General features: G+C 39.0%; 1 protein-coding gene across 4 annotated transcripts in view; it reads left to right on the top strand.

Annotated features, from left to right (window-relative positions):
• Nucleotides 1-17,710, top strand: part of NARS2 (asparaginyl-tRNA synthetase 2, mitochondrial) — a 139,515-nt gene that overhangs the window by 109,541 nt on the left and 12,264 nt on the right. For 2 of the 4 annotated variants that reach the window (XM_081239727.1, XM_081239726.1), the window contains 2 exons: nt 6,081-6,147; nt 7,849-7,986. In XM_081239727.1, coding sequence (XP_081095853.1) covers nt 6,081-6,147; nt 7,849-7,986 — 205 coding nt within the window. Of the gene's footprint in view, nt 1-6,080; nt 6,148-7,848; nt 7,987-16,680; nt 16,913-17,710 lie in introns of those variants that run through there. The other 2 variants (XM_081239728.1, XM_081239729.1) reach the window with 2 other exon arrangements.

Genomic DNA, 17,710 nt, shown 5'->3' with positions numbered 1-17,710 from the left:
AAATCTAAAAACTGTTTAAAAACAGTGGAAAAAGCAGATAAAATTCCATGCCTTCACTGAGCTTATATTTCTGGTGGAGGTAATAATAGCCAAGAGACAAGATAAATGAGTGAAACATATAGTCTGTGAAAATGAGTGATACTTACGGGGAAAGAAACCAGAGAAGAGAAAGAAGATAAGACAAAGGAAGAATGAGGAGGTAGAAATTTTAGATAGCATGGCAGGGAAGATCTCACTGAGATGATTTTTGAGTAAAGATCTCAAGAAAGTAAAGTAAGAGAACTAGTTATATGGGTAAGTGGGAAAAGAATATTCCAGGCAGAGGGAATAACAAGTACAAAGACCCTGAGGTTGGAACATGTCAGGTTCAAGTAATAGTGAAGAGTGATTAAAGGAAGAGGATACGAAGATAAAGTAAGAAAGGATGAGGGAGGTGGGGAAATCAGGTGGGGCCTTGTAGGGCACTGTGAAGAGTTTGGATTTTTACTTGGGTGAGGTGGGGAAGCTATTGAAGGGTTCTGTGCAGAGATCTGACAAGATCTCAATTGGATTTAATAGGATCGCTCTGGCTGTCTGTTGAGAATTGGCTGTAGTAGGACAAGAGTGAGAGCAGCAAAGCAAGTGGGAGATTGTTACAGTCACCTAGGTGCAAGTAGATGGTGGTTTGAACCTTGTGTAAGTCAGGGTTCTCCAGAAAAACAAGACCAACACGATGTGTGCATATAAAGATTTATTTTAAGGAATTAGTTCACACAATTGTAGAGGCTGGGCAAGTTAAAAATCTGTTGCAGTGGTCCAGCAGGCTGGAGACTCAAGGAAGAGCCAAATCAAAGGCAGTCTGCTGGCAGATTCCTTCTTTCTTGGAGGAGGCCAGTCTTTGTTCTAGCAAGGCCTTCACCTGGTTGGATGTTGTTATGGAGGGTAATCTTTACTCAGGATCCACTGATTTAAATGTTAACCTTATCCAAAAAAACACCATCTCAGAAATATCCTGAATGATTGACCAAATATCTGAGTACTGTAGCCCAGCCAACTTGATACATAAAATTAACTATCACAGACCAGGATGGTAACAATGGAGGTAGGGGAAATTGTCCTATCCTGGATATATTTTAAAGATACAGCAAACAGGATTTACTGAGAGTGAAAAAGAGAGAGAAGGAGAGTTAAGAGTGTCTTCAAGGCTTTTGACTTACACAGCTGTAGAAATGGAGTTGCTATTAACAGAGATGGGGGAAGCCATAGAGTAGTGGGGGGGTGTGGAGAGAGAGGGGTGATATCAGGCTCATCATCATGAGGTGACATACTAAGATTGAGATACTTTTTAGACATCCAGTTGTAGATGTTGGGTAGGCAGTTTGAGTGTATGGGCCTGGAGTCTACAGGAGAGTTATGGACATAAGCATATTGATAAAAGTTGTAATTAAGTAGGTAAGGAAAGAAGTAAGTTAGGCATCCCAAGGAATCTGTACTGGTAACAGAAAACTAGGGAGATCTTAGGAGAAGTTATACAACTTCTATCTAATGAATAAGATCTAAGATGGGGGGAAAATATCCACCCTTTATTGAATATTTACTATGTGCCAGACAGCGATAGACCTTAAATACATTGTATTTCATTTTATCTTCACAACAACTCTGTGAGTAGTTATTGTTGCCCTTCTGTAGATGAAGAATCAACTCAAAAGATATTAGGCGAGTAAAAGATGAAGTGGGGAGGGCTTCCCTGGTGGCGCAGTGGTTGAGACTCTGCCTGCTAATGCAGGGGACACGGGTTCGAGCCCTGGTCTGGGAAGATCCCACATGCCGCGGAGCAACTAGGCCCGTGAGCCACAACTGCTGAGCCTGTGCGTCTGGAGCCTGTGCCCCGCAACAAGAGAGGCCGCGACGGTGAGAGGCCCGCACACCGCGATGAAGAGAGTGGCCCCCGCTTGCCACAACTAGAGAAAGCCCTCGCACAGAAACAAAGACCCACCACAGCCAAAAATAAATAAATAAACAAATGTGGGGTTAAAAAAAAAAGATGAAGTGGGGATTCAAACTCATGGTCATCTGATTTCAAAGCTCATGCTTTCAACCAGTGTACTTCATATATCTGAAAGGGCACTGAAGTTAATGCTAGAGTACTTGTAGCTCCCCCACTATCTTTATGACCCTTATGCATCATCTCACTGTTGGGCTTCAGAATCCACGTCTGTAAAATACGGAGGATGGGAACGTGGGCTGTGCCATATCAGTCGTTGCTGTCACCATCCTCCATTCCGCACAGCACGAATCATAGTTGTGCATTAAATTTATATGTGTGGTTTTTTTTCTTTGTTTGGTGTTGTCACCTCTGCATGGCCAGAGGCTTGTTTGTTTTACTTATGCACCGAGTATAGTGAACTATGTTTCGGAGGACCTGGATTCTAGTCCTGGCTCTACCACTTAGTAGCCATTAATGAGTGAATTCATATTTTTCAACAAATATTTATTGACTACCTTCTATGAGTTAGGCACTGTGCTAGTCATTGAGGATTCAGTAGTGAAAATAGGCATGGATTAGTCCTTTTATGGAGTTTAGCATCTAGAGAAAAAGATGAAGAGTTAAATATTTGCATGAATAATTACTTAACTACAACTACGAATTTGACCAATAGTAAATCTTTAACCTTTCTGAGCTTCAGTTTTCTCATCTATGAAGTGATAACTTGTCTGTCTTATTTTGTTGAAATGTTCAAATGCTGCTTAAGCAATATGTCAAAGACTAGATAACATGAAAACCCTCCTGCTACAAAACATCTAAAAATGCTAGTTAAAATATTATTAAATTCTTTTAAATGCATTGTTGAGTCCACTAGAATATATGAGAAGTTCCAGGAGCTAGAAACAGAGGGGACTGAACACCAGAGGGTGTACATAAATTACATGATGCTGAAGATTCTCAGGGTGGAGGGTACCAGAGATGGAGGGGGTTTGTAGACTTTGAAACCAGAGATTTTAAAAGCCATGAGAGAATATGAGAGTAGACCTAAACAACGATGAATTAGAACCAAGATGCACTCCGAAATACACATACATACATGTGCACACCCACACGCAAGATACCATATGACTTGTATTCTTTTGAATAGATTTCAGTGTTCTTGAGTACTTGTTATAATTGTTTTATTTGAAAGTATATTATTTAAAGGACTTGTGTAGTCTTTGAATTTAGCCTTTATCTAGCAGAAATAGAACACACTTATTTTACATTTCCTTTATAGTATTAAGGCTTTAAAAATATAGAGTACTTACCTTTTTATTTGCTCTTCATTTATTTGTGTGAATTTGAGGCAAAGAATGCTAATAATAATCTCTGTAACTTAGCAGTTGCACTCCAACAGTTTCAGAATAATTTTCTTCATTCAACAACAGAAAATTTGAAATATGAAGGTAGTTTGATGTTGTATCATGCAATATCACAATGTCTTCTCCTTTCCTCAAAGCACTTTGGAAATAGTTTCTGGGAAGGAGAAGAAATATTATTCCCTGTACATACCAAGAAAAGTTAGTAGAGAGTTGATGAAGGCCATTAAGGATATCCAGTGTCAGAGCTGTAATTTGAACTTGAAAGTTCTGCCTCAACTTAAGGTATGGGAGGAGTGTGGGGCAGAACATCTAGAATAACAAGAGATATTTAGACATGAGAGTCCTTTTTTTCTTAATAGTGTAACTGTAACGTATCAATGATACAAAATTCTAGTGCTTCCCATTTTGACTGCTCTTATATTTCTCAGTATAATGAGTAGATCATATCAAGTAATGATGGAATAGAACAATAGAATTTCTAAGCAGACAAGAGCTTAATATAGCCCAGTCTCCTTATTTTATAAGTACAGATACTTAATTTTTTAATGTTTGTATTTTTAGAGTTCTGTATAAAATACAAAAATTTATAAAATGCTTTCATTGAGGTGAAGTGATTTACATAGTTACTAAGTGGTAGAGTCAAAGGGAGAACCCAGAGCCCATTATCTTTTATTTTGATAGAACATATGAAACTCCAAGTGGTTTAGGCATTACCTCAGCAGTTAAAAGTTTAGACTCTGGAGTCAGCACATCAAGGCTTACTTCGATTTTTGGCAAGTTATTGATCCTCTCTAAGCTTCAGTTTCCCTTCTGTAAAATGCTCATTTAAGAATTATTACTACTATCAACATCAACACCATTCTTACCTTAGAAATTATCTGTTATTTAATACTAGATTTTAGTTTGAATAGAATTTCCGTCTTATAAAAAACCTGTCACTCAAAACATAGCTTTGGGGGCTTTATTTGTACTCTCTGACACAACTCTTTCCAGTTAGTTATTATAGATGTGAACTTCATTTTTGCTTCAGAGAATAAGTTTGTTAGGTTATTTTTTAACTCAGAGTCCTTCAGAAAGTTTGTATATTTTTGCTTTTAATCATGCAGAATACTGTTGCAGAGGACATAGAGAAACTGACATTTTCATATACTATTGGTGGGCATAAATTGGAATAACCCTGTAAAAGGGGAACAATATCTTTGGTGGTGTCTTTCAAAATTATGAAAACTGCAAATGCAAATACTCTTGAATCCAACAATTCCATTTTTCTCATGTGCAAAATCAATATGAGCATAAATTAGGCATATGTAGTCATGATTTATAATAGCAAAAGATTGGAAACAGCTGAAATATCCATCGATAGATGACTGGTTAAACTAGTTAGGATACATCCACAAAGTGGAATGTTATGTAATAGCTCAAAAAGTGAAGAAGTTCTTCATATACTGGTATGTAAAGATCTGCAAGGTATATTATTGAGTAAGAAAAGGTGTAAAAGAGTGTGTATGATATGTATGCTATGGCTGCCATCTATAAAAAGGGGGAGATTGAGTATTAATATTTGCTTATAGATGCATAAAACCCTCTGGAAGGATACACAAGAAACCAATAACAGTAATTGTGTGTGAGGAGAGGAACTAGGTCGCTGTGGGACAGGGATGGAAGAAAGATGTATACTCTTTTATTCACCTTGATTTTTTTAAAAAAACTATGTGCATATACCACCTATCCAAACTGTTAAAACAAATTCTTGGTTTGGCTTGCGTTAGGCATGATGCATCGTTTCTTACTGAAGTAACCAAAAATGATATTTTTCCTAAACAGTCGTACAATACTAGAATATATTACAAAAGCCTTACGATGGCCTGAAAGAGTTCATAGGATCTGACCTCTGACTACCTTTCCAATCTTAATTTTCTGGCATTCTTCTCCTTGTTCAATATGCTTCAGTTACACTGAATTTTTTGTTCCTTGAATGAGCCAAACTGTTCCTCACTTCAGGCTTTTGTACTCACTGTTCCTTTTACCTGGAATACTTTCCCTTAGGTATTTATATGTCTCATTTCCTGACTTCATGCAGGTTTCTGTTCAAATGTCACCAATTCAGCAAGGCCTTTCTTGACCATCTTATCTAAAATAACACCCCCAAATACCTTCTGTCTTTTTATCTTGCCTTGTTTTTCTTCATAGCACCAATAGCTCCCTGGCTTATTTCTGTTTATTTGTTTATCTTTCTTACCCCCATTGTGCGTGTAGACACACACGCACACACACGCACACACACGGATAGCGACTCCTTAAAGGCAGGGGCTTTGTTTTTATTTACTGTATCTCCAGCGCCTAGAATGATACCTAGCACATAGTAAGTGCTCAGTATATGTTGGATGAATGAATGACAGCTTTAGGGAGAGAGTTTTGCTCTTTTAGCCTCAGTATTTCACACCTTTTAGGGCATTAGCGTAACATGAATTCAGAGAAAATCTTTATTTGCTTAAGTGACTAGCTTCTCTGTGTACACTGCAAGTGGATCAGGAGTGGGATTATTGAATGGCCATTTCTCTTCATGCTGATCAGACTCTCATAGGTCAACCTTAATTCCTGATTACTCAATAATCATTTTTACAATCATTTAATACTCAAATATGATCTCAAAGACTGTATGAAAATAGCTCTTTCACAGTTTTCAGATGCACTAGTTAACAACAGCCATTGTATTAACCTTTCTCTGCTTTTACCCTGTTTCTCTCCAGCATTTCTTATACTGAGGCAGTGGAGATCTTAAAGCAGGCATCCCAGAACTTCACCTTCACTCCAGAGGTAGTATTTATATATATATGTATATATCTATATATGTATGTATGTATGAAAATATGTTTCTCATATTTATCTGATTTCATTAAGAATCCTTTAAAATAACCTTATTTCTCTTACTAGCAGTGTATATTTAGTATTTGCCTATCTGTACATTGGCTTTTTTTTTTTTTTTTTTTTTTTTTTTTTTTTGCGGTACGCGGGCCTCTCACTGCTGTGGCCTCCCCCGCCGCAGAGCACAGGCTCCGGACGCGCAGGCCCAGCGGCCATGGCTCACGGGCCCAGCAGCTCCGCGGCATGCGGGATCCTCCCAGACCGGGGCACGAACCCGTATCCCCTGCATCGGCAGGCGGACTCCCAACCACTGCGCCACCAGGGAGGCCCTGGCTTTTTTTGATGTTTGCCTAACCTCATTGAAATATTTAGAATGAAAAATAATTTTGAAGTAGAATCATATTATTTGGAATAGCAGTGACAAAAGGGTTATAAAGAAGTTTCCCAAGTTTAGGAAGATGAAATTCTGTAGAAAGAATGGTAATCATAGAATATCAGTGTAGAAATCAACTAGTTCAGTGTTTCCCAAAGTACATTCTGAATGATGTTAACAGTTGACAGAAGAGGTTATGTGATCAAATAAGTTTAGGCAACACATTAAACAGGTTTCTTTTTCCGTTGAACTTTATAGAGGCTTCTGATTTGTGATCCACTTTGAAAAACACTGAGTTTTATGTGTTTTTATTTTTTCCCAGAACTCCTTTATTTTATGGGTAAGGATATAGGTCTGGAAAAGCCAAGCCACATGATTTATCAGTGGACATGCACATAATGTTAGAAGCAAGTCTCCTCATTCCTATGCCAGTGCTTCTTTCCTATAGTTAAGATATTGCCAGACAAGTGGGAATAGTAAGATAATGTTAAGAATGTAATACCTTTGTCTTCACACTATTTCTTACACCAGCTCCATTCCCAGTTAAGTCAGATGCTCTCTTTAAGTTACGAGTGCCTTGTGCTTGTTATGTTTATAATCAGCTGACTTCTTTGTATAATTTTTTGTTTAATGTTTGTCTCCCATCCTAGAAGCTTCATGAACTCAGGGATTTTGTTTTTCTTACCAGTTTCCAGTACCTAGCATGGTACTTGGGGTTTAATAGGCACATTAGTATTTGCTGAATAAATAGATGAACAGTGTTATTAAATATTCATCAGAGAGCATCTGATATATTAGTTGACTCTTATCAAAAAAAAAAGAAAGTCACTGGGAGAAGCCATCTAGCCAGAGATAGACTCAGTATTAGGAATATTATCTTTCATCATTTAATTTCCTGAAACTTAGGGACAGTAACTGTACAAGAAGCTCTTGGCAATATTAATAAAAATTATGATTCTGAATCAGCTTTTATACACTATGGGAAGCACACTGTGTTTTACTACAGATGCTATTTATCTGCTAAATGCTGCTCCCTGAGATGGGCACAGAAAGCGTAGTGTTTACTAGTTTCAGCTTTCATCATTCCAGGCCTTTGGATGCTCTTGTTAACACATCTCTCTCTAGTTTATTTATCTGTGTAACCTCAGCAGACAGCTCCACACATCCCTGATCCTCAGGGAGAAGAAGCCCTTGGCACTGATACAGGTTATTTTTAGGTCCTGCATTGTATATTTCAGCTCTGTCTTCTCCTTTGGTAATTTTTTTTTTTCTCATTACAGTGGGGTGCTGATCTACACACTGAACATGAAAAGTACCTGGTGAAGCACTGTGGCGACATACCAGTGTTTGTCATTAATTATCCATTAGCACTCAAGCCCTTCTACATGAGGGATAATGAAGACAGCCCTCAGCACACAGTAAGAAAAAACATTAAATAACTTGGGGTTAGTCATCTCAGAGTCTGCGGTTTTTCCCTTGATTTAATTTCATTTATCCTTTGGTATATTTTCTTAAATTATATCATTCACTCTTTATATCTCTTAAAATGATAACATTTCTCAAAGGCACCTCTAAAAATGTGTTCCCAAAGAAGATCCCAATGTTCTATAAGCATACTCCCTCATTTCTATCGTAGGGTGTCCTTCTCAGTTAAGCAGATGCAAATGGAAGTGTGTTTTGTTTCTGTTTTTTTTGGGGGGGGTTGTTTCTTTATTTTTGCGGTACGTGGGCCTCTCACTGTTTTGGCCTCTCCCGTTGCGGAGCACAGGCTCCGGACGCGCAGGTTCAGTGGCCATGGCTCATGGGCCCAGCTGCTCCGCGGCATGTGGGATCTTCCCGGACCAGGGCACGAACCCGTGTCCCCTGCATTGGCAGGCAGACTCTCAACCACTGCGCCACCAGGGAAGCCCTGTTTTGTTTTTTTTAAGTACTGAGAGCCCTAGAGCGCTGTAGAGCAATGTTCCGGGTCTCCTATCAAATACTGATTAGGAGACTGCAGTGCAGGGGAGATGTTGGGCAAGAGATAATAGTAGTGGCATGATTGGGCAAAGGAAGAGCTAGCTTGGAACAGCAGGCAGCCGAGAGTACTTTGGATATCAAATAGAAGTAGTGAGGGGAAGGCTATGGAGGGATCGAAGAGGTCTGGGTGGATTCTCCACTTGGTCAGTCCTCTTCCGACCGTCTCTTCTCTCTCTGCCTGTCTTGTCTCTGTCTGTCTCTGTCTGCTCTCTTTAGCCTTTCTTGTCCTCTGTTCTTTCTTTACCCCTCAACTACAGTTGGTTTTTATTCTTCTTGTTTCCTTTTTCCTTTTTTTCTTTTTTGTCTCTTCTCTCCTTCACAAAATTGGCAGTAATATAGAATAAGAATATATTTGACTCTTTAAATATGTATTGGATAGTTATATATTTAATACCATTAATTGTAAAAGTCTGTGAGACAAATATATTATGTTTATCTCAAAAAAGGTCCCAAACCTAAACTTTGCCATCTTGTACTTTTCACTTGCCTCTAGATAAACACCAGTAGGAAAATGTAGATCAGGACCTACCAGTAAATTAAATGACCTCGTCTTAGTATATAAGGTTATCTCTTTGAATGTATTTCCTGTCTTCTCTCAGATTACAGTGTTAGCAAAACAATATTAGGGGACTTCCCTGGTGGTCCAGTGGTTTAGACTCACGCTTCCACTGCAGGGAGCCACGGGTTCAGCCCCAGGTCAGGAAACTAAGATCCCACATGCCACACAGCATGGCCGATAAACAACAACAACAACAATATTAGCCACCAGTTAGTATGAGGTAAACACTCTCATCTCATCTCTTAAGTCGCAAAACAGCCTTGACAAGAAACTCACTGTTTCTCCCATTTTACATATAGAAAACTGGGGTGCAAAGAGACCAATTACATTTCCCAAGGCTACATGGGTGGTAAGTGACAGAGCTCATATTAAAACCTGACTCCCTCTGGCTCTGAAGTCTGTGTTCTCTTCCACTCTATCACTCTGCCTCAAAATCACAGATATAAAATTACATACTAGCCACCGATTTTATGCATCCCCACCTTTCACACCAGCATTATCCAAAACCAATGAGCAACACAACTGATTTATGATTCTTACTTCCTCTTTTCCCTACCAACCCTCTGGTATAATCGATTATGAGAAATGAATAGGCCCACAGGTTAGCAGCAAAAAAATGAGAGTGAATAGGGAGTAGATTATCCAATCTTAGATAATTCAATATTGAGCCTACATCACAAAACAGAGGCCTGTGTCTGTATCTCTTGGCTTTTTTATCACTTCACCCTATCCCACTTCCACCTCCCTACCCCAGCACACATACACCATGTATTCCTCTCACAATTTCCCAAAGTAGAACACCTTTCAGTCATTCAGTTTTGCACTTTTTAAAAATAGTCTGGGGCTTCCCTGGTGGCGCAGTGGTTGAGTCCGCCTGCCAACGCAGGGGTCACAGGTTCGTGCCCCGGCCCCGGAAGATCCCACATGCTGCGGAGCAGCTAGTCCCATGAGCCATGGCCACTGAGCCTGCATGTCCGGAGCCTGTGCTCCTCAGCAAGAGAGGCCACAACAGTGAGAGGCCCATGTACCGCAAAAAAAAAAAAAAAAAAAAAAAAAATTGCTTAAAGCAGTTCTAAGAGGGAAGTTTGTAGCAATACAATCCTACCTTAAGAAATAGGAAACATCTCAAATCAACAACCTAACCTTACACCTAAAGCAATTAGAGAAAGAAGAACAAACAAAACCCCAAAGTTAGCAGAAAGAAAGAAATCATAAAGATCAGATCAGAAATAAATGAAAAAGAAATGAAAGAAACAATAGCAAACATCAATAAAACTAAATGCTGGTTCTCTGAGAAGATAAACAAAATTGACAAACCATTAGCCAGACTCATCAAGAAAAGAAGGGAGAAGACTCAGATCAATAGAATTAGAAATGAAAAAGGAGAAGTAACAACTGACTCTGCAGGAATACAAAAGATCATAAGAGATTACTACAAGCAAGTATATGCCAATAAAATGGACAACCTGGAAGAACTGGACAAATTTTTAGAAATGCACAACCTTCTGAGACTGAACCAGGAAGAAATAGAAAATATGAACAGACCAATCACAATCACTGAAATTGAAACTGTGATTAAAAATCTTCCAATAAACAAAAGCCCAGGACCAGATGGCTTCACAGGTGAATTCTATCAAACATTTAGAGAAGAGCTAACACCTAACCTTCTCAAACTCTTCCAAAATATAGCAGAGGGAGGAACACTCCCAAACTCATTCTATGAGGCCACCATCACCCTGATACCAAAACCAGACAAAGATGTCACAAAGAAAGAAAACTACAGGCCAATATCACTGATGAACATAGATGCAAAAATCCTCAACAAAATACTAGCAAACAGAATCCAACAGCACATTAAAAGAATCATACACCATGATCAAGTGGGGTTTACCCCAGGAATGCAAGGATTCTTCAATATATGCAAATCAATCAATGTGATGCACCATATTAAAACTTGAAGGATAAAAACCATATGATCATCTCAATAGATGCAGAAAAAGCCTTTGACAAAATTCAACACCCATGTATGATAAAAAACCCTCCAGAAAGTAGGCGTAGAGGGAACTTACCTCAACATAATAAAGGCCATATATGACAAACCCACAGCAAACATCGTCCTCAATGGTGAAAAACTGAAACCATTTTCACTAAGATCAGGAACAAGACAAGGTTGCCCACTCTCACCACTATTATTCAACCTAGTTTTGGAAGTTTTAGCCACAGCAATCAGAGAAGAAAAAGAAATAAAAGGAATCCAAATTGGAAAAGAAGAAGTAAAGCTGTCACTGTTTGCAGATGACATGATACTCTACATAGAGAATCCTAAAGATGCTACCAGAAAACTACTAGAGCTAATCAATGAATTTGGTAAAGTAGCAGGATACGAAATTAATGCACAGAAATCTCTTGTATTCCTATACACTAATGACGAAAAATCTGAAAGTGAAATTAAGAAAACACTCCCATTTACCACTGCAACAAAAAGAATAAAATATCTAGGAATAAACCTACCTAAGGAGACAAAAGACCTGTATGAAGAAAATTACAAGACGGTGATGAAAGAAATTAAAGATGATACAAGTAGATGGACGGATATACCATGTTCTTGGATTGGAAGATCAACAGTGTGAAAGTGACTCTACTACCCAAAGCAATCTACAGATTCAGTGCAATCCCTATCAACCTACCAGTGGCATTTTTCACAGAACTAGAACCAAAAATTTCACAATTTGTATGGAAACAAAAAAGACCCCGAATAGCCAAAGCAATCTTGAGAAAGAAAAACAGAGCTGGAGGAATCAGGCTCCCTGACTTCAGACTATACTACAAAGCTACAGTAATGAAGACAGTATGGTACTGGCACAAAAACAGACATATAGATCAATGGAACAGGATAGAAAGCCCAGAGATAAACCCACACACATATGGTCACCTTATCTTTGATAAAGGAGGCAAGAATATACAATGGAGAAAAGACAGCCTCTTCAGTAAGTGTTGCTGGGAAAACTGGACAGCTACATGTAAAAGAATGAAATTAGAACACTCCCTAACACCATACACAAAAATACACTCAAAATGGATTAAAGACCTAAATGTAAGGGCAGACACTATCAAACTCTTAGAGGAAAACATAGGCAGAACACTCTGACATAAATCACAGCAAGATCCTTTTTGACCCACCTCCTAGAGAAATGGAAATAAAAACAAAAATAAACAAATGGGACCTAATGAAACTTAAAAACTTTTGCACAGCAAAGGAAACCATAAACAAGACCAAAAGACAACCCTCAGAATGGGAGAAATTATTTGCAGATGAAGCACCTGACAAAAAGATTAATCTCCAAATTTTACAAGCAGCTTATGCAGCTCAATATCAAACAACCCAATCCAAAAATGGGCAGAAGACCTAAATAGACGTTTCTCCAAAGAAGATACACAGATTGCCAACAAACACATGAAAGAATGCTCAACATCATTAATCATTAGAGAAATGCAAATCAAAACTACAGTGAGATATCATCTCACACCGGTCAGAATCATCAAAAAATCTAGAAACAATAAATGCTGGAGAGGGTGTGGAGAAAAGGGAACACTCTTGCACTGTTGGTGGGAATGTAAATTGATACAGCCACTATGGAGAACAGTATGGCGGTTCCTTAAAAAACTAAGAAGAGAACTACCATACAACCCAGCAATCCCACTACTGGGTATATACCCTGAGAAAACCATAATTCAAGAACAGTCATGTACCAAAATGTTCACTGCAGCTCTATTTACAATAGCCAGGACATGGAAGCAACCTAAGTGTCCATCGACAGATGAATGGATAAAGAAGATGTGGCACATATATACAATGGAATATTACTCAGCCATAAAAAGAAACGAAATTGAGTTATTTGTAGTGAGGTGGATGGACCTAGAGTCTGTCATACAGAGTGAAATAAGTCAGAAAGAGAAAAACAAATACTGTATGCTAACATGTATATATGGAATCTAAAAAAAAAAATGGTCATGAAGAACCTAGGGGCACGACAGGAATAAAGACTCAGACCTACTAGAGAATGGACTTGAGGACACGGGGAGGGGGAAGGGTAAACTGGGACGAAGTGAGAGAGTGGCATGGACATATATACACTACCAAATGTAAAATAGATAGCTAGTGGGAAGCAGCCACATAGCACAGGGAGATCAGCTCGGTGCTTTGTGAGCACTTAGAGGGGTGGGATAGGGAGGGTGGGAGGGAGGGAGATGCAAGAGGGAAGAGATACGGGGATATATATATATGTATATGTATAACTGGTTCACTTTGTTATAAAGCAGAAACTTAACACACCATTGTAAAGCAGTTATACTCCAATAAAGATGTTAAAAAAACACACTCTGGTTAAGGCTTTCCTTCTCTGTGAAGACTTCCCTAGGTTACGCAGTCACCTTGAGCCTTCCTTTATTCTAGATTTCTATAGTATTTAAAGAATTAGTAAAACTGGTTGCATTGATCTATTATTTGTAGTCTCTGTATAAGTTTTGCTTTCTCACATGAGGTTCTTTTTCAGGATGGTGAATGTTTTATAACCACCATAGTATATACCACTCATTCCTCATCCCTCTAATGTGACTTCTATTCAGACAACTAATCGTTCCCTCTCATCATACCACTGAAGCTCTGTAATAATTGTCATGTTATTAAGCCCAGCAGACTTTTTTTTTTAAGAAGTCTGTCTTTTACTTCACTTCTCAGCCTTATTCATCACTATTTATGACTTATTCTTAACACTTCCTCCTTCTTTGGCTTATGTGACAGCATTCTCCCAGTTTTCTTCCCTTCTCAGTGGGTTATTCTTTCTCAGTCTCCTATACAGGTTCATCCTCTTCTACTAATCCACTAGATGTTGGAATTCCTCAAGCCTCCATCCTAGGTCTTCTTTTCTCTCCCCAAATGATTTCATCTGTACCCACAGCTTACTGTATATTTTCACACACTCAGAAATTTATGTTTCAAATCCAGACTTTTCCTCTGAGCTCTGGACTCATCTTATTGCTATTTACATATTGTAAAACCATCTCACACTTAACATACATACCCAAAACCCATGATTTCACTTCTTTTCCCCTTCTTCCACCACATTTGATTTTCTTTGAATATTCTGTGCTCATCTAATTGTGCAAGCCAGATTCCTGAGTCATCTTTGAAATCCTTCTCTCTCTCACTTCCCATATTGAAACTTTTACTAAGTTCTGTCATTTTTATACTTCTAAATAAATTTCGAATCCATCTACTTCTCTTTATTTCCACTTTTGCCTTTCTGCATTAGCATACCATCATTTCTTGCCCAGACTACTTCAGTAGCCTCCTACCTGGTCTTCCTGTATCCATTCTTTCTTCCTCTGAGTCCGTTCTCCCCATTTCAGCATGAGCTTTAGAAAATGTAAATCTGATCATGTTCTCTCCGTTCTAAAAACTGTTCGGTGACCTCCCATTACTCTTAGAATAAAAATCAAGATCCTTTATTTGGCCTACAAACCCCAGTGTAGTCTGGCTGCTTCCGTCTCGTGTCTTCAGATAGGCAGGACTTTCCCTCATCACAGGATCTTTGCACATAGTCTTCCCTCAATCTAGAACAGTCTTTTCCACCTAATTTTACTTACTCTTCGGATCTCTTCTTAGTAGTCATTTCCCCAGAGAAACCTTCCTTGATCCTCCAGCCTGAGTCAGAGACCTGTTAGACAGTACAGTGGTACCATGTTGAATTTCAGACCCAGAACTACTAACTCTTAATCCATCATAATCCTTAACACAGTTGTAAGTTTACATTTATTTGCATGCCTGTTTAATTAGTGACTTTTCTCTATGCCAAAGGACTTGAGGACCTTTTTTTCACTTATCAGTGTATCCTAGTGCCTAGCATAATGCCTGGGACATAGCAGGCACCTGATATCTATTTGGTGATGTGTAGGTGGGTGGATGAATGGGTAGATGAATCGAGCCCAACACAGTTTTAGACCCACAGTGGAGAAGTAGTGAGAAAGCGATGTGATATACTAAGGAAGTTCCTGGGAAGCTAAAGAGCAGCTTTTACTCAAATTTTTTTGAGTGATGGCAACATGGCATATAGGAAAGTCCAGGGGCTTTAGAATCAGGCACTCTTGGTTTCAGGTCTCAGGTCTTTGTGTTATAAACTATGTGATCTTAGATAAACCACCTAATTTCTTTGAGTCTTACTTTCCCATCTGTAAAAATAAGATGATAGGGCTTCCCTGGTGGCGCAGTGGTTGAGAGTCCGCCTGCCGATGCAGGGGACACGGGTTCGTGCCCCGGTCCGGGAAGATCCCACGTGCCGCGGAGCGGCTGGGCCCGTGAGCCATGGCCGCTGAGCCTGCGCGTCCGGAGCCTGTGCTCCGCAACGGGAGAGGCCACAACAGTGAGAGGCCCGCGTACCGCAAAATAAATAAATAAATAAATAAATAGATAGATAGATAGATAGATAAATAAATAAATAAATAAATAAATAAATAAATAAAAATAAGATGATAATATTTTCCAGGATTATGGGGATTGAATTAACCCATAGTTAATAATATATGAAAAGTACACAGCCTAGTGTTTGGGGTGGTAGGTAGTCAATAAGTGTGAAGTCCCCTTTCCTTCTAAATTTTGATAAAATCTTTATTGTGTTACAGCCCAATAACGTTAAAATGTGTGTGTGTTGGGGTGGCGGATGCCACATCATAACATGCCATTACGTAAGATTCCTTAAAAGGCAGTTCACTCGTAGACTGCAGTCATAGGTGGTACCTTTAGAAGTACCGGGAAGCCTTCATTATGACGAGTCTCTATTTTTTTTTTAATTTATTTTATTTATTTATTTATTTATTTTTGGCTGTGTTGGGCCTTCGTTGCTGCACATGGGCTTCCTCTAGTTGTGGCGAGCAGGGGCTACTCTTTGTTGAAGTGTGCAGGCTTCTCATTGCGGTGGCTTCTCTTGTTGCAGAGCATGAGCTCTAGGCGCACAGGCTTCAGTCCTTGCGGCACACGGGCTCAGTAGTTGTGGCACGTATGCTCAGTAGTTGTGGCTCATGGGCTCTAGAGCACAGGCTCAGTAGTTGTGGTGCATTGGCAGGCAGATTCTTAGCCGCTGCGCCACCAGGGAAGTCCCAAGTCTCTCTAATAATGTGGTCTCACAGCCTGAAACCTGAAGGCATTGTAATAAACTTTAGTGTACTTTTGTAATTTATGCAGTGCAATAGCTTATAGCTTCTCAGAGCTAAATTATTAAAATATAATTTACTTAAACTGTATACAACATTGATTCATAAGCAACCTAGATTTCTTTTCAACCAACCTATATTAATATAAAGTGTCTGCTTCCATCCCTACTTTATTTTTTCCAGTGGTGAATGAACAGGCTTTGGGTCAGCTAACCAAATTCTGTGTTTCTTTTAGTAGGGGTTCAATAACAGGTTATGAGTAGGGTTGCAAGAGTTTCTGCAAAGGGTGCAATTCAATCTAAAAAATTAAAACAGGTGTGTTTCACAGTTGCCTTCTTTAGGAAATCAAGAGAGAACTATAGGGGAATGTGTAACCTACGCTTGTAACATTTGGCCAGAGGTAATGAATAGTAATATGGTATATTTTTACAGCTATAGTTTCTTTTTCTTTCTTTCTTTCCCTCACCCCCTCCAAAAAATAATAATATTAATAATGGTATGCAGCATGTAATAGTGAAAAGTACACTGGACTAAGAAGTTACTAGTGCCGGGTTTGAAAGCCACCTCTCTTACTAGTTATTTTTATGGCCTTAGGCAAGTTTCTCCAATCTCTGAGCCTCAATTTCTCCCTCCATAAAATCAGAGAATTGGATTAACTGACCTACAGTGTACTAACCAGCTCTAAAATTCTCTGATCTCAGGTAGCCTAAGTCTTTGCTCATTTGGATATATAAGAATAACTTGTAAGTTACCAAACATATTTGATCATTTGAAGGGGACAGATCATGGGCCTAAATAAAATGAATCTAAGCAAACATGCAAAATGCCATATGCCCCTGAATTTGGGTCCTGCATAAGTCCTCCAAAGGCAGGTGGCAAATATTCAGTTCGGGTATTGGCTTCACAGAGAAGCCATGTGTGATTAGGAAAAGTGACTGCCCAACCGTCCCTGATAGGATGCCAAGATCACCGGGTAATGTTCTAATTTTTCAAATTTTATCAGTATTACTTAGTAAATCATAAAAATTAAAGCATTCGTGGGCACTCAATGAAGTACATATTGCGAAGTCAACTTGGAAGGAAGAGTACTCACCCAAGGGGTATCTAATGAATTTCCCTGAGCTTGGGGCTAATTAACCGACCTGCATCAAAATAACTTGAGCCTCAAACCAACAGAAAGAGTGATGAAGGGAATTTCCAATTTTGCCCATATCTAGGACTAATGACTACCCTGGGGATTTATGTCGAAGTAGAAAGTATGCATTTCAGCCCATCTAAGATGCTCCCAGACTAGCCATTTTACTATCCAAAGGCCATTTTCATCCCTTGCTACATGTGGCCCATCTGCATCTTCACGC

Source organism: Mesoplodon bidens (genome assembly GCF_964165515.1).
Source record: "Mesoplodon bidens genome assembly, chromosome: 7".
Lineage (NCBI taxonomy): Eukaryota > Metazoa > Chordata > Mammalia > Artiodactyla > Ziphiidae > Mesoplodon > Mesoplodon bidens.
This window is presented reverse-complemented; position numbering and strand designations above follow the sequence as displayed.